At 38.1% G+C, this 23,506-nt stretch overlaps 1 protein-coding gene across 1 annotated transcript in view; it reads left to right on the top strand.

Moving 5' to 3' along the window:
- The window catches only part of JAK2 (Janus kinase 2), a 122,253-nt gene that overhangs the window by 77,194 nt on the left and 21,553 nt on the right, over positions 1-23,506 (top strand). The window contains exons 11-14 of the mRNA XM_056106906.1: positions 2,286-2,420; positions 4,720-4,807; positions 9,765-9,892; positions 10,869-11,007. Of these exons, the coding sequence (XP_055962881.1) occupies positions 2,286-2,420; positions 4,720-4,807; positions 9,765-9,892; positions 10,869-11,007 (490 nt within the window). The remainder of the gene's footprint in view (positions 1-2,285; positions 2,421-4,719; positions 4,808-9,764; positions 9,893-10,868; positions 11,008-23,506) is intronic.

Here is a 23,506-nt window from a genome sequence, read left to right as displayed (position 1 = left end):
TATATGTAAAGCAGACTAACTCAGAATTTAAAAGAAAGCCCAGCTCTTGGAGTGTGAGAAACATGGTGGCTACCAGAGGAAAGTAGGATGTGAGGACTGGGCAAGGAGTCGTTTTGAGAATGTGGAAAGTCTAGAATTGTACCGTTGGTTATAGTAAGATTTTTACAGATAGAAAGAAATGATTCTTTGTTCCTGAAAGCTTGTATATACTAATGGTCAATTAATGAATTCTGTTTTATTAAAAAAAAAGTCAAAGTGAAATTAACTCTGACTAAAGCGATCTTGGATAAGTAACTCCTCAATAAAAAGATATGTGGGGGCTAGAGAGAGATAGTACAGGGATATGGCACTTGTCTTGCATGTGGCTGACCCTGGTTCTGTCCCTAGCACCACATACGATTCCCTGAGCACTGCCAGAATTGATTTCTGAGCACAGGAGTAAACCCAGAGTGCTTTCAAGTTTGACCCCCCAAACAAAACAAACCCCAATATATGGATTGTGAATTATTACTATACTAGCAAAAAGAGAAGAAAAAGTTTTAGGTATACTTAATAAAATACAAGTTTTTTTAGTACTTATACTCATTAACTTTTGAGTTTGGTAGTTTGGTTTTCTTTATTCTTTTTCTCTTTTTCCTCTCCTTCCCTTCCCCTTTTTTATTGTTGTTGTCCTTGGATGTCCAAAGGTAGCACACTCATGGTACTGGAACTGGCATACTTGAGTGTGGTGCTTGCTGAGGCATGCACACTTGCTTTATTGTCTGTGATCTCAGAAGCAGTACCAAGGGTTACTCTTAGTGATGTGGAGCGGTGCTAGGACGAAACTCATAGACTCAAGCATACATTATGGGCACTCTCTCAGTAAGCCACTCTGAGCCTACATTTGGATTTGTTTAATAAAATTTTAAAATTTAATTAAAATTTTTTGTAGTATTGGGGTAGTTGAACCCAAAGCCTTAGGCTCTATTGATGAGCTGCTTTCCTCTACCCTAAAAAATTTTATTTAAACATATTTTATAGACTTTAAAATTAAGATTATTTAAAATTTTATTTAAAATTCTATTCAGCATAGTTATTTAACATTTGTATACATTGAAAATGATTGTTACTATTTCTGTTTATCTTAGTAACTTTTGATTTTGCAGTACTGTGTATTGAGTATGGTTTCTGTGGTGTACGTTACATCTTTAAAATATTTTTTTAGCAGAAAGTGTGTACTTCTTGGTTCCCTTCACTCTTCATACCCTACCCCAAATACTACATCACTCTGGTAATCACTACTCTTGTTTTCTGTCTTCGTGGTTTTATATTATTATTTGTTTTTCAGATTCCACATATGAGTGCAATTATACAATACTTGTCTCTGTCTGACTTAAATCATTTAGCATTATACCCTCAGTGTCAACTCATAGTCTCACAGATGGCAAGATTCGATTTTTTTTAGCCAAGTTGTGTTTCACTATGTGTCTGTATTAAGATATGCATATATTGTGTGTATATACACATGTATGTATACACTTGTGTCTTGATGGAATTTAGATCATTTCTATGTCTAACCTATTGTAAATGATTCTGCAGTGAATATTAGGGTAGGTATATCTTTTTAAATCGAAGATTTTATTTTCTTAAGGTAGATTTTAGAACTAGAATTGCTGGGTTATATGGTAGTTCTGTTCTTAATTTTGTTTGTTTGGAGGGCCATACCCACCTGTGCTCAAGATTTACTCCTCGCCCTGTGCTCAAGGATCAGTCCTAACTGGGCGTAGGGAACCACAGAGTGCCAGGAATCATACTGGATTGACTGTGTGCAAGACAAACAACCTACCTGGTGTACTATCATTACGACCCCCTATTTTTTTGAGGAAACTCTGCACTGATTTTCATAGTATACCAGTGTACATTCCCACCAGTAATACATGGGATGGCTTGTTCTCCCTGTAATTGAAAACATCCGTTATTTCTTGTCTTTGATAATAAATACCCATTGTGACAGGAGTAAGATGATAACCTGTTGGCGTTTTAATTTGTGCTTCCTTATAAATTAGCCACGTGAGCATCTTTTCAATTTTCTGTTGGCAATCTGCGAGTCTTTTGTAGAAAAATATATTCAGTTCCTTACTGTGTAAGCAAACTTACTAAAATTTAATGTTAAATCTGGATGAAACTTGTGAGGGAGTATTTCTCAGTGGATTGTTTAAAGATCTATGTCCTTGAACATGTTTTGTAAATCTGACTCTTTGCCGTTTTAACTCACTCTTCCCCCTTCCCTTGTTTTTTTTTCAAAGAATGAAAGCCTTGGCCAAGGCACTTTTACAAAAATTTTTAAAGGTGTAAGAAGAGAAGTAGGAGACTATGGTCAACTGCATGAAACAGAAGTTCTTTTAAAAATTCTGGATAAAGCACATAGAAACTATTCAGAGGTAAGTATGTTCTTTGTGTAACTAATATAGTTTAAAATTTTTTAAATATGTGCTTTCCTAAGCATTCAGTGTACTAATTCAAACAACTTTTATTTTCTGTGTTCAAATGGTTTTGTTTTCTGTTTTATTGTTTTTTTTCTGTTTTTGTTGTTGTTGTTGTTGTTGTTGTTTTTGTGGGGACACACACCCAGCAGTGTTCAAGGGCTAATCCTGACTCTGCAGTCAGAAATTACTCCTGGAAACCTTAGGGAACTATATGGGATGCCAGGGATTGAGCCCAGGTCTGCCACGTGCTAGGCAAGCACCCTACCCACTTTACTATCACTTTGGTCCTATATTTATTTGTATATTATTTTGGGACCACACTGGGAATTCCTAGTAGTTACTTCTTGCTCTAGTTCAGGAGTCACTCCTTATGCTCCTCTGGAGTCCATATGCAATAACAGGAATTGAACTTGGGTTGGCCATATGTAAGGCAAGCACCCTGCTCGCTGTACTTCTGGCCCTTCAAGCAGCTTTTCAAAAGTCAGAGATTTTGAAGTATGTGAGTGATCTCAGGATACATTTAGGAGTGAAGGGACTATAGAAAATTGTAATAATTTTAAATTACTATTGAAAAATGAAATTTATTTACAGATTAATATCTTTTGACATTACATTATAGAATATACTAAGGCAATTACTTCTGGATTATTTATTTGACCCAGCAGTTACATTTATTTGTCAGTTCCTGTGCTAAATTACAGTAATATTGTATTTTACAGAATGTTCATACATCTGCTCACAGAAACCCCCTTTCTGCTACTCTTCATTTTTACACTTTTCTTGACACCTGATTTTTATGTTAGCCAATCATTTGAAACTTCAGGTTAATAGAACTTTATTATACCTGTAATTTAATTTAGAGAATGACCCTCCTAAAGCTTTTGGGGCTCCACTGATTTTTTTTCCCCACATAAACTAAGTTTTCAAGCTTCGTTCTCAAGATTATTGGGCTCCATAGATTTTCTTCAGAATTTCACATGTTTAATAAAGTGCTTGGGGGCCAGAGAGTGGATGGGGTGTTTGCTTTGCATATGGCCGACTCAGGTTCGGTCCCTAGCATTCTTCTGAGCATCACCAGAGCACAGAGCCAGGAATAAGCCCTTGGTACCACCTGGTGTGCCTCTCCCTCACCTAAAAATAAAAAATGAAAAGGAAATGTTTGAAAAACATTATACTAAGGAATAGTTTAGGTAACAGAGTGATATCATCCTGTAGATGATAGCTTCAAATTGTTAGATTGCTTAAGATAGCAAGGCTTCACAAATAGGAATAACAAAAATCTGTTATGCTTAAATTGCTCTAAGGATGTTATGAAAGATGATGTGAAAAACATAAAAGGAGTTACTCTAATCCAAAATACCACAATATTGATTATTGCGATCCTATGAGCAACAATGATCATAAGCATTCTAATCAAAGTTTGAATTGGAATGATATATTAACCAGTTCTCAGCATAGTTGTTTTAATATCTGATTTGCACAGTGATCTTTTTTGGACCACATCCAGTGGAGTTCAGAGCTCACTCATCTCTGGACTCAGGGATCATCCACTCTTGGCAGGCTCAGGATCTAAGGGAAGTTCAAGATTGAACTTGGGTAATCTGTGTGCAAGGGAAGCACACCTTACTTGCTTATATCTCTCTGATCCGCATTTTTAATTCTTTAGAAATGATTATTTTAAATTTCCATTATCCCCATATCTAATTCTCTGTTTCTGTACCTTTGTCTTTAACTGTAGGTTCTATGAGTTAAAACTTACTAAAACTGGAGCTAGAGAGATAGAACCACTGGTACACTACTTGCCTTTCACACGGCCAGCTAGGGTTCTGTCCCCGTCATCTCATATGGTCCTGAGCACTGCCAGGACTAATTCTGAGTGCAGAGTGAGGAGTAACCCTTGAGCATTACCAGATGTGGCCTCCCCACCAAAAACAAAAGAAAAACAGACAAACAAACAAAAAAAACCCCACATTAAAACTGCATCATACTTGATGCCTTGTACTACTCTTGCCAATTTATACTGCCATCTTCATATTCCAAGCTTACTCAGGTGTTTCTTCACAATGAATCTAGCACCAGGTTGTTGACAATTATGAGTTCATATGAGGGGACTAACGCACATTTTAGCTTCTTTTCTAGCTCTCTTTGGGAATAGAAGAAAATTATTTTTTTAAATGATGGAATGTATCTTTCTGAACTGTAAATTTTTATAGACATAAATAATAACTACATTTTTGTGTGTTTTTTTGCTTAGTCTTTCTTTGAAGCAGCAAGCATGATGAGCCAACTTTCTCATAAGCATCTGGTTTTAAATTATGGAGTATGTGTTTGTGGAGAGGAGAGTAAGTAAACCACTGACTTTTAAACACTTTTTCTTTCTCATAATATCCATTTTGTTTATGTAGAAAGTTTAATTTTATAATTATACTCAAATATTGTATAAACCATAATTTAATAGGTGTTAAAGTATTATTAAACCAAGAACATTGTGGAACTGGTCACTTGTCTCCTAAAAAAAATCAAAATAATGAATTAAAATACAAAAAAAAATTTATGCCTAATGTTAAGATATTGTAGTTAAAAATATTATTGTGAGGCTGGAGCACAGGGGATAGGGCGTTTGCCTTGCACACGGCCAACCAGGGTTCTATTCCCACATCCCATATGGCCCCCCAAGTACTGCCAGGAGTAATTCCTGAGTGCATGAGCCAGGAGTAACCCCTGTACATTGCCAGGTATGACCCAAAAAGCAAAAAAAAAAAAAAAAAGAATATTATTGTGAAAAATGTTATATGTTCATGTATTCTTTTAATAGCAATATAAATTATGCCAGTTTCAGCATAACATTTGAGTAACTCATCATTTCAATGCAAATTTATGTGTAATTATGAAGGCAAAGCAAATAAGACTGAATAGACTTATTTTGACTGAAATTTGAATTAACTGAAATGAATTGATGTAGCTATAAGATTAACTATTCAAAAATACAAAATTTACCCGCAGAAAATTATGTAATTTCACATTTCCATCAATAATGTGCATTAACTATACATTAGTACTTATGCTACATTTCTTTATACTTGCAAAATTGATGTTTTTTTAAAGTCATTATTTTTATAATTGTTCTGTGAACATATTTCAGGGAGCTGAGATGGTTAGAGTAAACTTAAATGCAGTACTGAAGGGTTCTGCCCACCAATCCATCAATCCATCAACCAGGGTGGTTCTGTAGTTCTCTTTTAATTTATTGACATTTCTCATGGGCTGGAGCAATAGCACAGCAGTAGGGCATTTGCCTTGCACACAGTCAGCCTGGCCGAATCGGGTTCGATCCCTCCGCCCCTCTCAGAGAGCCCGGAAAGCTACCAAGAATATCATGCCCGCACAGTAAAGCCTGGCCAGCTACCCGTGATGTATTCGATATGCCAAACACAGTAACAACAAGTCTCACAATGAAGACGTTACTGGGTCCACTCGAGAAAATAGATGACCAACGGGAGAACAGTGACAGTGACATTTCTCAGAATTTTAATTGGATGAATAAATACACTACAAGATTTGAACATCATGTGAGCTCAGTTCTTAAAGCTTATAGCTACTCATTCTGGGTTATAATTTAAAATATTTAAAACATTTGAAGTTGAAAAGTATAATATAATTGATGATATGCCATAGTGTGACCATTTTTTAAGACTTAAAAATGATAAATGGAAATCAGTGATGTCTATGAAATAGTTTATAGTTTTTAAATCCCACATAAAATTGTTTTTGCTCTTGTTCATTGTAACTACTAGCTCTTTGATCTTTTCTCTTTTTTTGACTCTTGCTCTGATAGAAGTTTACCTGTAGCACTATAGCACTGTCCTCCCGTTCATCGATTTGCTGAAGCAGGCACCAGTAACATCTCACAACAAATTGTGAGACTTGTTACTGTTTTTGGTATACAGTATATGTAACGGGGAGCTTGCCAGGCTTTGCCGTGTAGGCGGGATACTCTCGGTAGCTTGCCGGGCTCTCAGAGAGGGGTGGAGGAATTGAACCCAGGTCGGCTGCATGCAAGGCAAACACTCAAGCCGCTATGCTATCACTCCAGCCCAAATTTACCTGTAGTCATTTATAATTATTGGCACATGACTTGTTCTCCATATTAACTATATTTGAATAAGTAACCTTGAAAGATCCTAAGTCAACTTAAATAATTGACTGTTCCTATGTACATACGGGAAAATGAAATAATTTTAGCACTGTAGTACTGTCCTCCCATTGTTCATTGATTTGCTCGAGCGGGCCCTGTAACATCTCCATTGTGAGACTTGTTGTTACCATGTTTGGCATATCGAATATGTCATGGGTAGCTTGCCAGGCTTTGCCATGCGGGCGAGATACTCTCGGTAGCTTGCCAGGCTCTCTGAGAGGGGCGGAGGAATCGAACCTGGGCTGGCTGAGACGGCTGCCTTGTGCAAGGCAAATGCCCTACCGCTGTGCTAAAATGAAATCACAGATATCAGATCTACAGTATACAGTTTCCTTACATGGTTTCCTTACATGTTTAGGGTTTTATGGTCCTGGGTTTGATCCACAGGGCCACCCCATCCCCTCAAAGAAAAGAAAGAGAGAGAGAGAGAGAGAGAGAGAGAGAGAGAGAGAGAGAGAGAGAGAGAGAGAGAGAGAAGGGGGGGGAGGGGGGAGGGAAGGAGGGAGGGAAGGAAGGAAGGAAGGAAGGAAGGAAGGAAGGAAGGAAGGAAGGAAGGAAGGAAGGAAGGAAACATAATAGAAATGTATTGAAATTGTTATCCTGAGTTACTCCATTACAAATTATTCCTGGGAGGTTATAAATAAACCCTAACCCCAGTTACTCTTTTAGATAATTGGTGTTTATATGTTAACAGTCTTGGCTTTCAGGAGCTTGTTTAATCATGTTGGAAATATTTATCTGTCTTAAAGGTAGTAAGGACAGTTTTCAAACAGTTGTATAACAAAATGTATCTTGTTTATAAAAATATTTTATTAATATTTTCACATTTTATTTAGGTACTGTGGTTTATCATACTATTAATAATAGAATTTCAGGCATACAGTGTTTGAACATTACACCTATCACCAGAGTTTCTGAGACACACTTCACAAATATCTTGTTCCTCCATGTCTCGACCCTCTTGGCGGACTCTTCTGTAGTCCAATTCCCACTATCTGATTGTTATTCCCTAACTGTGTTTCTTTATGTTTGACATATGAGAGGCATGATTCTCTATTTGTCCCCTTTGCTCTGACTGATTTCACACAACATGTTGTTCTTTAGTTAGTTCCACCTATGTAGAAGCAGATTGCATAATTTTACCTTTTCTTTGAGCTGAGTAGTATTTATACCCCAGTTTATTCTAAATCTTGACTATTACGAATAGTCAAGAAGTAAGCATACAAGTTCAGAAGTGTTTTGCAAGTAGTGTTTTGGGCCCATGCCCAGAAGTGTAATTGCTTGCTTTCTGGTTTTTGTGTGTGTGTGTGTTTTTTCCCCCAAATTTTATTTTATTAAAGCACTGTAAATTGCAAAGTTATTCATAGTTGTATTTTTGATATACAATGTTTCATCACCATTCCCATCACCATGTCAACTTACCTCCAACAGTGTTCCCAGATTCCCTCTCATAAACCCCCACCTCAACCCAGCTCCAGCCTGCCATCTTGACAGGCACCTTTTAAATTTGGTTATTAAGGTTCAGATCTTGCAATCTAAGTGTTGTTGACTCTGTGGTTTGAATATAAAAGATACCTTTTGATTCAGGGACTGTATTTGCTCATTAGACAGCGCTAATACCCAAGATATTAGTGATTTTTAAAAAGTTTGTTTTTGGCACACCTGATCATGCTCGGGGTTACTCCTGACTCTGCATTCCTCACTGTACTCTGGGGACCATATGGGATGCTGGGGATTAAACCCAGGCTGGCTGCATTCAAGGTAAGTGCCCTACCTGCTCTACATCTCTCCGGAGATATTAGTGATCTTTTAAAGTCGTTTTAAGATAAAACAATGCAAAACACTCATTTTTGCCTTATATATTTTTGAAGCATAAATTAAATTTATTTTTGCAGCATGAAATTTGACCTCAAGTTCTTTTGCTTACAATAGAATAGACAGTGTTGTTAATTTTTATGTGGGGTATAATAATTTCAGGAAGTTTCTCCAGATGATTTTTTTAGAATAAAATTTATGAGAAGTTTTTATTTGTTTAAAAAATGAGCTGTAGTGCAGTCAGTTATATGTAGGGTGAGGTATGCTAGAACAATATGTATACTATCCATGACATTGTAGATGATAGTATTGTGTGTTTTATGTGTTTATGTATGTATTTTGTATGTTTATGTAATTCAACAGCTATTGTTGTATGCGTTTAGACTCCTATCTAAAGGGAGACAAAGACAAAATACTGTATGATTTCACTCTTTTTTTTTTTTTTTGGCTATTTGGGTCACACCCAGCAATGCTCAGGGGTTACTCTTGGCTCAGCACTCAGGAATCACTCCTGGCGGTGCTCAGGAAGCCCTATGGGATGCTGGGGCTCGATCCAGGGTCGGCCGCATGCAAGGCAAACACCCTACCTGCTGTACTATCACTCCAGTCCCAAGATTTCATTTTCAGGTAGAATCTTGAAAAACAAAAGCATAGAAAGAGATCAGACTTGTGATTGCCGGAGATAGAGGATGGTTAGAGAAAGTAAAAGATACAGACTTCCTTTGGTTGGAAGAAAAGGGATAGAGATAGAATGATCTCTCAAAATTGGGACTTAAAGACACACAAAAAAGTAGTAATAAAGGTCCAAAGGCGATATAATGGAACAACTGATCCACACAATTGAGTTTGGAATGGAGGGTTTGAAAGGAAGTGGTCTTGGGGTCCTTGGGAGAGGAAGAGATACACTGGTGATGGGGTAGTGGTGAAATTGTGTGCATGAAAAGTCATTATTAATATACCATGTAAACCACAGAATCTCAAAAATCTTGAAATTTTTTTAAAAGATACAGACTTCCAATAATAAGATAAATAAGTACTAGAGGTGTAATGTTCAATGTGACAATAACATTGCCATATTATTATTTAGGAGAGTAAATGTCTTATCACAAGAAAAAAATCTTTTTTCTCTTTTTCTTGTCTATTTACTGCATATAAGATAAATATTAGCAAAATTATTACAATTATTTTATAGTATATAAATCAAATCAGCATGCCTTTAATTTTTCCTAAGGTTGTTCATAAACCTTTAAGTATATGTATACTTAGAGCCCTTTTATATTTTTACGCAGATATTCTTGTTCAGGAGTTTGTAAAATTTGGATCACTAGATACTTACTTGAAGAAGAATAAAAATTCTATAAATATATTATGGAAACTTGAAGTGGCTAAACAATTAGCATGGGCCATGCATTTTCTCGTAAGTAATTAATATTTTATAAAATACTGTTTTATGCTATGAAATAATATAAAATGGGTCTTGAGCTGGGAATAAGAAATAAATATCTAAATGAATGCCAGGTCATTCAAAATCGTCTGCCTTTTATTGCCAGCAGAATTAAGAACTGACGTGTGAAGTGAGGTGTGGTAGAGAAGAAACTTCAAACTGGAGGAAAGTTTATGCTCACTTTGGTAGTGGGAAGGTACAGCAGCATTCTAGGCATAAAACAATCTTAATAGTTTGCTACTTGGAAATAACCATGATACCGCAAAATAAAGTGAAAAAAGATTGAAAATTTAAAAATTTCTTTGATGATAAAAGGGATTATTTAGGCCTGTATTTTTGATGTGAAATTAATTACTCTGGAAAGATATAGCTTTGTCATACCATCCACGCTAACGGATGTTTATAGTTTTTGCCAGTTGGGTTTAGGAAATTTTAGTAAAAGCTTTGTGAAAACATGCTGGTTACTACTAAAAGCAGAAAATTCCTGCAGAAAATACCTTGTTTGACTATTATTGAGCAATTAGATTTATGGCAATGAGGAAACAGCATTGCCAGAGAGGCAGAATGCCAGGGGGTCTGCCAGTGTTCAGAGTCCTCAGAATGCATCTGTGTCCTGCTGCTGAACAGAAACAATATTTCTTTCTGTCAGCCACCACCTAGAAAAGCATATTATTTAAATCTGTTACAGAAAGTGAAGTGATATTGGGCAGTTTTAATATACTTTGTTACATCATGTATATAGACTTTTATGCCATTAAAAATGTAAACAGGAAGCAAAGTGATACCATTAAATTCCCTTATATTTTCTCAGATCATGCCTCCAAATTAGTTTTCATCAATAAATACACTTATTTTTCCTCTTTAAATCCCTATGGAGCCTTGAACATATTAAATGATCAAGTATTTGGTGGATTAATATATGAATGTAATGTCCATTTAACTTTGATAGGAAGAAAAGCTCCTTATTCATGGGAACGTGTGTGCCAAAAATATTCTACTTATCAGAGAAGAAGACAGGAAGACAGGAAATCCTCCTTTCATCAAACTTAGTGATCCTGGCATTAGTATTACAGTTTTGCCTAAGGACAGTAAGTTCTACAAGGATCACATGTAACTGTATTAAGTTTTACTTGGGAGAAAAGCATTAAAATGTCAATTTTCTTCAAATGCTATTTTATTAACTTGTTCTTTTTTGCGGGGGAGGGAGGTTTGCCGAACCCTGTGATGCTCTGGGATTATTCCTGGGTCTACACTCAGGAATTATTCTAGGCAGTGCTGGGGGCCTGCCAGGGGTCAAACCTGGGTCAGCTGCATGCAAGGCAAATGCCCTAACCATTGTGCATTTAGGTTGGCCCCTATTGTTCTTAACAAAAAATTCAGCTACTTTAGCTGTCTGAAATAAGATATGTTTATATCCTAATAACTATTTATACTTTATTATAATTTTTTGTTTTAAACCATAATTGTGCATGAAAGCCATATTTTTCCAGTTTAATATGAAATTTTCTAAAATTTTTAAATTCTTTGAGCTGCAGGTAAAGTTTCTAGATTTTTCTTTTCACTTTGGCACTGACATTTTTTTTTTGTTTTGTTTTTTTCTAGGTTCACTTTCTTTTATTTATTTATTTATTTTTAATTTTTTTTATTAGTGAAACACCATGAGGTACAGTTGTAGATTTACAATTTTTTGTGCTTGGGTTTGATTATACAATGATCAGATACCCATCCCTCCACCAGTGCCCATTTTCCACCACCATGGATAATATCCCCCCCACCCCCATCACCCCATCCCCCCCTGCCTCTGGCAGGGCAATCCCCTGTGTTCTCTCTCTCCTTTTGGGTGTTGTGGTCTGCAAAAGAGGCATTGAGTGGCAAACATGTTCAGTCCATAGTCCACTTTCGACATGCATCTCCCCTCCTGGGAGGGTCCTCAAAACACCCTTTATTTGGTGTTTCCTTCTCTGTCTGAGCTGCCCTTTCCTCTAGAATGCCCGACTGGCCACTAAGCTATGGAGTAATCCTCCTGGTGCTGATCTCAGCTATTCTTGGGTATTAATCTCATATTTTGTTACTTTATATCCCCCAGATGAATGCAATCTTTCTATGTCTATCCCTCTCTTTCTGACTCATTTCGCTTAGCATGATGCTTTCCATGTTGTACCACTTGTATGTAAATTTCATGACTTCATCTTTTCTAAGAGCTACATAGTACTCCATTGTGTAGATGTACCAAAGTTTCTTTAACCAGTCACCTGTTCTCGGGCATTCAGGTTTCTTCCAGTTTCTGGCTATTGTAAAGAGTGCTGCAATAAACAAACAAGTGCAGATGTCACTTCGACTATACATTTTTGCCTCTCTGGGATATATTCCCAGGAGTGGTATTGCTGGGTCAAATGGGAGCTCAATTTCTAATTTTTTGAGAATCGTCCATACTGTTTTCCAGAAGGGCTGAACCAGTCGACATTCCTACCAACAGTGAAGGAGTGTCCCTTTCTCACCACATCCGCGCCAGCATCGGTTGCTTTTGTTCTTTTGAATGTGGGCCAGTCTCTGAGGTGTGAGATGGTATCTCATTGTGGTTTTGATCTGCATCTCCCTGATGATTAATGATGTAGAGCATTTTCTCATGTGCTTTTTTGCCATTCGGATTTCTTCTTTGAGAAAGTTTCTGTTCATTTCATTGTCCCATTTTTGGATGGGGTTGGATGTTTTCTTCTTGTGGAGTTTAACCAGTATTTTGTATATCCTGGATATCAACCCCTTGTCAGATGTGTATTCGGCGAATATCCTTTCCCATTCTGTAGACTGTCTTTGTATTTTGGTCACTGTTTCTTTGGGAGTGCAGAAGCTTCTTAGTTTAAGATAGTCCCATTTATCTATCTCTGTTTTCACTTGCTCGGCCAGTGGCATGGCATCTTTGAAGATACCATTAGCTTCAATGTCATGGAGGGTTTTACCAACTTTGTCTTCAATGTACCTTATGGTTTCTAGTCTGATGTTGAGGTCTTTAATCCATTTTGATCTTACTTTTGTACACGGTGTTAGGCAGAGTTCTGAGCCCATTTTTTTGCATGTAGCCGTCCAGTGATGCCAGCACAATTTGTTAAAGAGGCTTTCCTTACTCCACTTCACATTACTTGCACCTTTATCAAAGATTAGATGATCATATGATTGAGGGGAGATGTCAGTGTATTCAACCCTGTTCCATTGGTCTGCAGTTCTGCCTTTGTTCCAGTACCATGCTGTTTTAATTATTACTGCTTTGTAGTACAGTTTGAAGTTCGGGAGGTTGATTCCTCCCATTTTCTTTTTCCCAAGAATTGCTTTAGCTATTCGTGGGGGCTTATTGTTCCATATAAATTTCAGGAGTGTTTGCTCCATTTCTTTGAAGAATGTCGTGGGTATCCTTATAGGGATTGCATTGAATTTATACAATGCTTTCGGTAGTATTGCCATTTTGACAATGTTAAGTCTCCCGACCCATGAGCAGGGGATATCTTTCCATTTCCTCATGTCCTCTTTTATTTCCTGAAGTAGCGTTTTGTAGTTTTCTTTGTACAGGTCCTTTACTTCCTTAGTTAAGCTGATTCCTAAGTACTTGATTTTCTGGGCCACAATTGTGAACGGGATTGTTTTTTTCATGTTGCTTTCTTCTCTCTCACTGTTTGCATATAGGAATGCCATGGACTTTTGGGTATTGATTTTATAGCCTGCAACTTTACTATACGAGTCTATTGTTTCTAGGAGTTTTTTGGTGGAGGTTATTGGGTTCTCTAAGTATAGTATCATATCATCTGCGAATAGTGAGAGCTTGATTTCTTCCTTTCCTACCTGAATGCCCTTAATATCTTTTTCTTGCCTAACCGCTATTGCAAGTACTTCCAGTACTATATTGAACAGCAGTGGAGAGAGTGGGCATCCTTGTCTCGTCCCTGATCTTAGAGGGAAGGCTCTCAGTTTTTCCCCATTGAGGATGATGCTTGCTGTAGGCTTGTGGTAGATGGCTTTAATTATGTTGAGAAGGTCCCCTCTATACCCATTTTGGCTAGGGTTTTCATCATAAAGGGGTGCTGGATCTTGTCAAATGCTTTCTCTGCATCTATTGATATAATCATATGCTTTTTATCTTTTCTTTTGTTGATATGATGGATTATGTTGATTGATTTCCGAATATTGAACCATCCTTGCATCCCTGGGATGAATCCTACTTGGTCATGGTGTATGATCTTTTTGATGAGTAGTTGGATTCTATTTGCTAGTAGTTTGTTGAGGATCTTTGCATCTGTGTTCATCAGGGATATCGGTCTGTAATTCTCTTTCTTTGTGGTATCTCTGTCTGCTTTTGGTATCAGTGTGATATTTGCTTCGTAGAAACTGTTTGGAAGTGTTTTTGATATTTCAATTTCGGGCACTGACATTTTGAATACCATGTCTTAATGTCAAGTGGCCATTCCAGAGTGGTCACTTCTCGATTTGCTGTGGGGTTTTGTGTGTGTGTGTGTGTGTGTGTGTGTGTGTGTGAGAGAGAGAGAGAGAGAGAGAGAGAGAGAGAGAGAGAGAGACCCCTTCCTTCTAGTGGCTTTCTCCATCTCCTTCTCAGGTAGCTTTAGTTCTGTGCACGGTTGTCTTTTTATTTTATCTATTCATCAGTTTTATATCCTTATATTGTACACACTGGTGAAATCATTCAATACTTGTCTTTATACTTCTAGCTCATTTTACTTTGCGCATTACCCTCAAACTCTTTGCAGTGTGTGTGTGTGTGTGTGTGTGTGTGTGTGAGAGAGAGAGAGAGAGAGAGAGAGAGAGAGAGAGAGAGAGAGAGAGAGAGAGAGAATTGCATCTTTTTTTTTTCTTTTTGGGTCACACCCGGCAATGGTCAGGGGTTACTCCTGGCTCATGCACTCAGGAATTACTCCTGGCGGTGCTCAGGGGACCATATGGGGTGCTGTGAATCGAACCTGTGTCGGCCATGTTGGCTGTGTGCAAGGCAAACGCCCTACCCGCTGTGCTATCACTTCAGCCCCAGAATTGCATCTTTTTAAAAATTGCATCTATTTCATTATATAGATATACCACATTTTATCCAACTTTATGTTGCAGCTATATTTTACTTATTGTAAATAGCACTATAGTAAACACTGAGAGTTTTCATCATAAATGGGTGCTGGATCTTATCAAAAGCTTTCTCTGCATTCATTGACATGATCATATTGTTTTTATTTTTATTTTTGTTGATATGATAGATTATGTTGATTGGTCGTGGTATATGATCTTTTTGATGAGTTGTTGGATTCTATTTGCTAATATTTTGTTGAGGATCTTTGCATCCGTGTTCATCAGGGATATTGGCCTATTTGCTTTTGGTATTAGGGAGATATGTGCCTCATAGAAGCTGTTTGGAAGGGTTCCTGTTTTTTCAATTTCCTGGAAAAGCTTGAGGAGTACTAGCAACAGGTCTTCTTTAAATGTTTGGAAGAATTCACTAGTGAATCCATCTGGGTCTGGGCTTTTGTTTTTCGAAGACTTTTGATTACAGTTTCAATATCCTTGATATGAATAGGTCTATTCAGATATCCCAAGTCTTCTTGGTTCAGTCTTGGAAGATAGGAATCCGGGGATTTATCCATTTCTTCTAGGTTCTCTTGTTTTGTGGCATACAGACTCTGTAGTCTCTGATGATCTTTTGAATTTATTTGGTTTCTGTTGTGATGTCCCCATTTTCATTTTTGATTCGGTTTACTAGGGTTCTCTCTCTTTGTGAGTGTTGCTAGTGGTTTATCAGTCTTGTTTATTTTCTCAAAGAACCAGCTCTTGCTTCCATTGACCTTTTGAATTGTTTTTTGGTTTTCCATGTCGTTAATTTCTGCTCTAAGTTTTATTATTTCTTTCCTTCGGCCAAATTTGCGTTCCTTTTGTTGTTCTTTTTTCTAAGATCTTGAGCTGTGAGGTCAGGTTACCTATGTACGCCCTTTCTTCCTTCCTTAGGAATGCTTGCAAAGCTATAAATTTTCCTCTTCACACAGCTTTAGCTGCGTTCCATAGGTTGTGGTAGCTTGTATCTTCATTCTCATTTGTTTCCAGGTATCTTTGGATTCGTCCTTGACTTCCTTCCTGACCCATTTGTTGTTCAACATTGAGTTGTTTAATTTCCAGGTGTTTGATTTGTTTCTCAGTGTCATTGTGTGATTTGCTTTTATCTTCAGAGCATTTTGGTCTGAAAAGATTGTTGATACTACTTCTATCTTCCTGATTCTATTGAGGTATGTTTTGTGGTCTAGCACGTGGTCCATTTTTGAAAATGTTTCCTGTGCACTGGAGAAGAATGTGTATTCTTTCTTTGGGGGGTGTAAAGCCCTGTATAGGTTTGTTAGCCTTCTCTCTTCTATTTCTTCCATCAAAGCCACTGTTTCCTTGCTGAGTTTTGTTCTTGTTGATCTATCCAGAAGTGATAAGGCAATGTTGAAGTCTCCAACTACTATTGTAGTGCTGCCAATGTCATCCTTAAAATGTTAGTAGTTGTTATAAGTATTTAGCTGGTCCCTCATTAGGTGTGTATACATTTAAGAGTGTGATTTCTTTCAGTTTTACGTATAAATAGAAAATGGACTTCACTGTTCCTTCTAGTCTTTTTCAACCTGAAATTTATGCTGTCGGATACTAGTATGGCCACCCCAGCCTTTTTGAGGGGGCTGTTTGCTTGCAGGATTGTTTTCCATCCTTTAAATTTGAGTCTGTGTTTGCTCTGACTGTTCAGATAAGTTTCTTATAGATAGCAGAATGTTGGTCTCACTTTCTGGATCCATTTTGCCACTCTGTGTCTCTTGATTGGTACATTTAGACCATTGACAGTGAGAGATTATTGTCATGTGGTTTTGTGCCATCTTTTTGTAGGGGTTGGTTGTGTTTATAAGTGTTTACCTTCTTATCTTACAGGAGCCCCTTTAATCCTTCTTTTAGATTTTGTTTTGAGTCTATAAAGTTTCTGAGTTGTTTTTTATCTATAAAATGACGTATCATTTTATCGAGTTTGAGTGACCGTTTAGCTGGAGAAAGTATTCTTGGTGAGGCGTTCATTTCCTTGATCTATATCCCACCATTGTCTTCTGGCTTGGAGGGTTTCCTCTGATAGGTCTGCTGTAAATCTAAGGGGTGATCCTTTGTATGTGATTTCCTTCTCTGACCTTGCTGCTTGCTGTATTGTGTCTCTATCCACGGCATCCATCATTCTGACTATGATGTGCCTTGGAGTGTTTTTATTACAGTCTTTTTTAGCTGGCTCCTTGGATCTGGATGTCTGCATTCTTTAGCTCTGGGAACTTTTCTGCAATGATTTCTTTCACTGTGGCTTTTTCATTGGGGTTGCCTTCCTGTCCTTCTGGTACTTTGATGATTCTAATTTGTTCCTCTTGGCATCATCCCCTAGGTCTCTGCTTCGCTTTAGAGCTATTTTGAGGTCTTCTCCCATTGTTTGTTGTTGCCTATATGATTTCTGTTGCTCATCATCAAGCTCACCTATCCTGTCTTCGGCTGTAGTCATTCTGCATCTGAGGGCACCCACTGAGTTTTTAATTTCATCTACTGAATCCTTTATTTGTGACACTTCTTTTTGTAGCTTTTTTATTTCTGCTCTCATTTCTTCCTGTATTTTCTCGCCTATCCGTTCCACTGTTTCTTTCATTTCTTCCATTAATTATCTGGATGTCTGCTCCATTGATTCTTTGAGTAGTTCCTTGAACATCCTGAACATTTCATCTCGGAATTCTTTGTAGGAGAGAACATATTTTTTGGTAACGCCTGTTGAGACTCTTTTCTTCGTCCTCTCCTCCTGGTGGAGAATTGTGCTGTTTCCTCATGTTGTTGTGGTCGTCTAGAGGTAGAACCTTGGAATTCACTGGCACTGTTCTCTTTTATTGCGGGAAAGAATTCTAAATAAGCATGGTCGATGGTGATCACCCTTATCTCCTTCTAGAATATGACCTTCCTCTCATGTATTATTCTGTGGCTTATGACAGGCATCTAGTGAAGCATTGGAGGAGGTGCTCTTTTATCTTGGGCTTGTACAGCTTCTTGCATACTGGTCTTTTGTTGGAATTGGAGTAGGCCAGTGGATTATTGTATTGTGGTTTAAGTGGCCAGGACTTTTTCCACAGGTGATAAAGGCTGGGATGTCAGTCAAGAGTGCTGGGAGTCAGAAATATAACTGTGCCTGTGTGAGTGGCCGCTAGCTGCACAGAAGGCCAAGCCCACTTTTGAGGAGGCCACACCTCCGCCAGCCTGTCTCAGTGATGCACTGACCTAGGAACCTGCAGAGGAGGGCGGCACCACAATGAGGTGGGAGGGCGGTCTGGGGGAACTCGGGAAGGTATTCTTTAAAGTCTCCTCAGGCTGCCCAGCGATGAGGGCACGGCGCAGACGAAGGGGCATGCACGCGGAACAGGCACATGCTCCCCGGCTCCCTGATGAACCTGCAGAGGAGGGTGGCAGCCACTTAGTAGACTTTTTTATTGTTTCTATTTTCTTGTATAAAATTTTCTGTTTTAAGTAGTGTCAATTTTTTTTTTATTTTTATTTTCCTTGCGGTTGAGTCTTCGCAAATAAAATGTTAATGTCTTGCAAAGTTTTACCCATGTTATTATCTTTCTTACATCATGATGTTTGATCCATTTGGAATTTATTTTTGTATATGTAATTAGAGAATAGTCCACCTTCATTATTGTGCATGTGGCAGTTTTGTTTCCCAGCATCATTCAATTCTTCTCACCCATGTATAGGAGGTTTTTATATACTGATTTTGTAACCAGCCACTTTGCTATACTTACTGTTTTTCATATTTTTAATGGTTTCTTTAGGGTTCAATACACACACACATTTTTAAGTAAGAATAGTTTCACCTTTGTTCCCTATGTATTTCTTTTGGTTGCCCGGGCTAAAACCTTTAGTACTACATTAAATAGAAATATGTGAATAGTGAAAAGTCTCGTCTTGTTCCTGACTTGGGGTTGTGGGTGAGCTACACCCAGCAGCTCAGAGGCTACTACTCCTGGGTCTGTGCTCAAGTCCCTGCATGCAATCCTGAACTTAATATGCAGAGCAAGTGTCTTAATCCCTGACTATCTTTTTGACCCCTTAGTTCCTGATTTGAAAGAAAAAACTTTGATTTTTTTAGAGGTAGCACTGAGCATGGTATTAGCTGTGGGTTTATAAGTTTATGTTCTTTGGTATAATGTAATATACCTTCTGCACTGTCTCTCTGGCCTCTTTTTTTTTTTTTTTTCCCCTTTATTTTATTTTATTTTTTTTAAAGTTGTAGATTTACAATTTTTTGTGCTTTGGTTTCAATTATACAATGATCAGATACCCATCCCTCCACCAGTGCCCATTTTCCACCACCATGGATAATATCCCTCCCACCCCCATCCCCCCATCCCCCCGTCTCTGTGGCAGGGCAATCCCCTGTGTTCTCTCTCTCCTTTTGGGTGTTGTGGTCTGCAAAAGAGGCATTGAGTGGCAAACATGTTCAGTCCATAGTCTACTTTCGACATGCATCTCCCCTCCTGGGAGGATCCTCCAAACATCCTTTATTTGGTGCTCCCTTCTCTATCTGAATAGCCCTTTCCTCTAGGATACCCGGCTGGCCTCTAAGTTATGGAGTAATCCTCCTGGTGCTGATCTCAGCTATTCTGGGGTATTAATCTCATACTTTGTTACTTTATATCCCCCAGATGAATGCAATCTTTCTATGTCTATCCCTCTCTTTCTGACTCATTTCGCTTAGCATGATACTTTCCATATTGTACCACTTGTATGTAAATTTCATGACTTCATCTTTTCTAAGAGCTACATAGTACTCCATTGTGTAGATGTACCAAAGTTTCTTTAACCAGTCATCTGTTCTTGGGCATTCAGGTTTCTTCCAGTTTCTGGCTATTGTAAAGAGTGCTGCAATGAACAAACAAGTGCAGATGTCACTTCGACTATACATTTTTGCCTCTCTGGGATATATTCCCAGGAGTGGTATTGCTGGGTCAAATGGGAGCTCAATTTCTAATTTTTTGAGAATCGTCCATACTGTTTTCCAGAAGGGCTGAACCAGTGGACATTCCCACCAACAGTGAAGGAGTGTCCCTTTCTCGCCACATCTGCGCCAGCATCGGTTGCTTTTGTTCTTTTGAATGTGGGCCAGTCTCTGAGGTGTGAGATGGTATCTCATTGTGGTTTTGATCTGCATCTCACTGATGATTAATGATGTAGAGCATTTTCTCATGTGCTTTTTTGCCATTCGGATTTCTTCTTTGAGAAAGTTTCTGTTCATTTCATTGCCCCATTTTTGGATGGGGTTGGATGTTTTCTTCTTGTGGAGTTTAACCAGTATTTTTTATATCCTGGATATCAACCCCTTGTCAGATGTGTATTCGGTGAATATCCTTTCCCATTCTGTAGACTGTCTTTGTATTTTGGTCACTGTTTCTTTGGAAGTGCAGAAGCTTCTTAGTTTAAGATAGTCCCATTTATCTATCTCTGTTTTCACTTGCTCGGCCAGTGGCGTGGCATCTTTGAAGATACCATTAGCTTCAATGTCATGGAGGGTTTTGCCAACTTTGTCTTCAATGTACCTTATGGTTTCTGGTCTGATGTTGAGGTCTTTAATCCATTTTGATCTTACTTTTGTACATGGTGTTAGGCAGAGTTCTGAGCCCATTTTTTTGCATGTAGCCGTCCAGTGATGCCAACACAATTTATTAAAGAGGCTTTCCTTACTCCACTTCACATTACTTGCACCTTTATCAAAGATTAGATGAGCATATGATTGAGGAGAAATGTCAGTGTATTAAACCCTGTTCCATTGGTCTGCAGTTCTGCCTTTGTTCCAGTACCATGCTGTTTTAATTATTACTGCTTTGTAGTACAGTTTGAAGTTTGGGAGGTTGATTCCTCCCATTTTCTTTTTCCCAAGAATTGCTTTAGCTATTCGTGGGGGCTTATTGTTCCATATAAATTTCAAGAGTGTTTGCTCCATTTCTTTGAAGAATGTCATGGGTATCCTTATAGGGATAGCATTGAATTTATACAATGCTTTCGGTAGTATTGCCATTTTGACAATGTTAAGTCTCCCGACCCATGAGCAGGGGATATCTTTCCATTTCCTCATGTCCTCTTTTATTTCCTGAAGTAGCGTTTTGTAGTTTTCTTTGTACAGGTCCTTTACTTCTTTAGTTAAGCTGATTCCTAGGTACTTGATTTTCTGGGGCACAATTCTGAATGGGATTGTTTTTTTCATGTTGCTTTCTTCTCTCTCACTGTTTGCGTATAGGAAAGCCATGGACTTTTGGGTATTGATTTTATAACCTGCAACTTTACTATACGAGTCTATTGTTTCTAAGAGTTTTTTGGTGGAAGTTATTGGGTTCTCTAAGTAGAGTATCATATCATCTGCGAATAGTGAGAGCTTGATTTCTTCCTTTCCTACCTGAATGCCCTTAATATCTTTTTCCTGCCTAATCGCTATTGCAAGTACTTCCAGTACTATATTGAACAGCAGTGGAGAGAGTGGGCATCCCTGTCTCGTCCCTGATCTTAGAGGGAAGGCTCTCAGTTTTTCCCCATTGAGGATGATGCTTGCTGTAGGCTTGTGGTAGATGGCTTTAATTATGTTGAGGAAGGTCCCCTCTATACCCATTTTGGCTAGGGTTTTCATCATAAAGGGGTGCTGGATCTTATCAAATGCTTTCTCTGCATCTATTGATATGATCATATGCTTTTTATCTTTTCTTTTGTTGATATGGTGGATTATGTTGATTGATTTCCGAATGTTGAACCATCCTTGCATCCCTGGGATGAATCCTACTTGGTCATGGTGTATGATCTTTTTGATGAGTAGTTGGATTCTATTTGCTAGTAGTTTGTTGAGGATCTTTGCATCTGTGTTCATCAGGGATATCGGCCTGTAATTCTCTTTCTTTGTGGTATCTCTGTCTGCTTTTGGTATCATTGTGATATTTGCTTCGTAGAAACTGTTTGGAAGTGTTTTTGATATTTCAATTTCGTGGAAAAGCTTAAAGAGTATTGGGAGTAAGTCCTCTTTAAAGATTTGGAAGAATTCACTAGTGAATCCATCCGGGCCAGGACTTTTGTGCTTGGGGAGACTTTTTATTACCATTTCAATTTCCTTGATGGTGATAGGTCTGTTCAGGTATTCCAGGTCTTCTTGGTTCAGCCTTGGGAGTCTGTAGGAGTCTAGGAATTTATCCATTTCCTCGAGGTTTTGACGTTCCGTGGCATAAAGCTTCTCAAAGTACTCCCTGAGGATCCTCTGAATTTCTGTGGTTTCTGTTGTAATGACCCCCTTTTCATTTCTGATTCGGTTTATTAGGGTTTTCTCTCTCCCTTTCTTTGTGAGTTTTGCTAGAGGCTTATCGATCTTGTTAATTTTCTCAAAGAACCAGCTCTTGGTTTCATTGATCTTTCGGATTGTTTTTTGGGTTTCCATCTCATTAATCTCTGCTCTGAGTTTTATTATTTCCTTTCTCCTGTTCGGGTTGTGCTCCTTTTTTTGGTCCTTCTCCAAGCTCTTAAGCTGTGAGGTTAGGTTACTTATGTGTGCTCGCTCCTCCTTCCTGAGGAATGCTTGTAGAGCTATAAACTTTCCTCTTAACACAGCCTTTGCTGTGTCCCATAAGTTTTGGTAACTCGTGTTCTCATTTTCATTCGTTTCTAGGAATCTTTTGATTTCCTCTTTGATTTCCTGTCTAATCCACTCGTTGTTCAATAGTGCACTGTTTAATTTCCAGGTGTTTGATTTAGTTTTCTGTTTTTGTGTGTGATTTACTTCTAATTTCAGCGCATTATGGTCTGAGAAGATTGTTGATACAATCTCTACCTTCTTAATTTTATGGAGGCATGTTTTGTGGCTCAGCATGTGGTCTATCTTGGAGAATGTTCCATGTACGCTTGAGAAGAATGTGTATTCAGCTTTTTGTGGATGAAGTGTCCTGTATATATCTACTAAGTCCCTTTCTTCCATTGTTTCCCTCAAATGAAGTATGTCCTTGCTAAGCTTGAGTCTGGTTGATCTATCAAGAGGTGACAAAGCAGTGTTGAAGTCTCCCACTAGTATTGTGTTGCTATTGATGTCTTTTTCCAAATCTATGAGTAGTTGTTTTAAGTACTTTGCTGGTCTCTCATTAGGTGCATATACATTTATTATTGTAAGTTCTTCCTGTTGTACAGATCCTCTGATCAATAAGTAATGGCCTTCACTGTCTCTTATGACCTTCCTCACTCTGAAATCAATGTGGTCTGATATAAGGATGGCTACCCCAGCTTTTTTATGGGAGCTGTTTGCCTGTAGGATTGTTTTCCAGCCTTTGACTCTGAGTCTGTGTTTGCTTTGACTATTGAGATGCGTTTCTTGCAGGCAGCAGAATGTTGGGTTCAATTTTCTAATCCATCCTGCCACTCTATGTCTTTTAATTGGTGCGTTTAGCCCATTGACATTGAGAGAGATTATTGTTATGGGATTTTGTCCCATTGTTATGTTAAAATTTGGTGTATTTGAGGGGCCTTTCTTGCCTTAAAGTAGCCCAT

The sequence above is a fragment of the Sorex fumeus genome, unplaced genomic scaffold (genome assembly GCF_029834395.1).
Source record: "Sorex fumeus unplaced genomic scaffold, SorFum_2.1 ptg000149l, whole genome shotgun sequence".
Classification (NCBI taxonomy): Eukaryota; Metazoa; Chordata; class Mammalia; order Eulipotyphla; family Soricidae; genus Sorex; species Sorex fumeus.
Note: the sequence above shows the minus strand (reverse complement) of the source record. Positions and strands in the feature narration are given on the sequence as shown.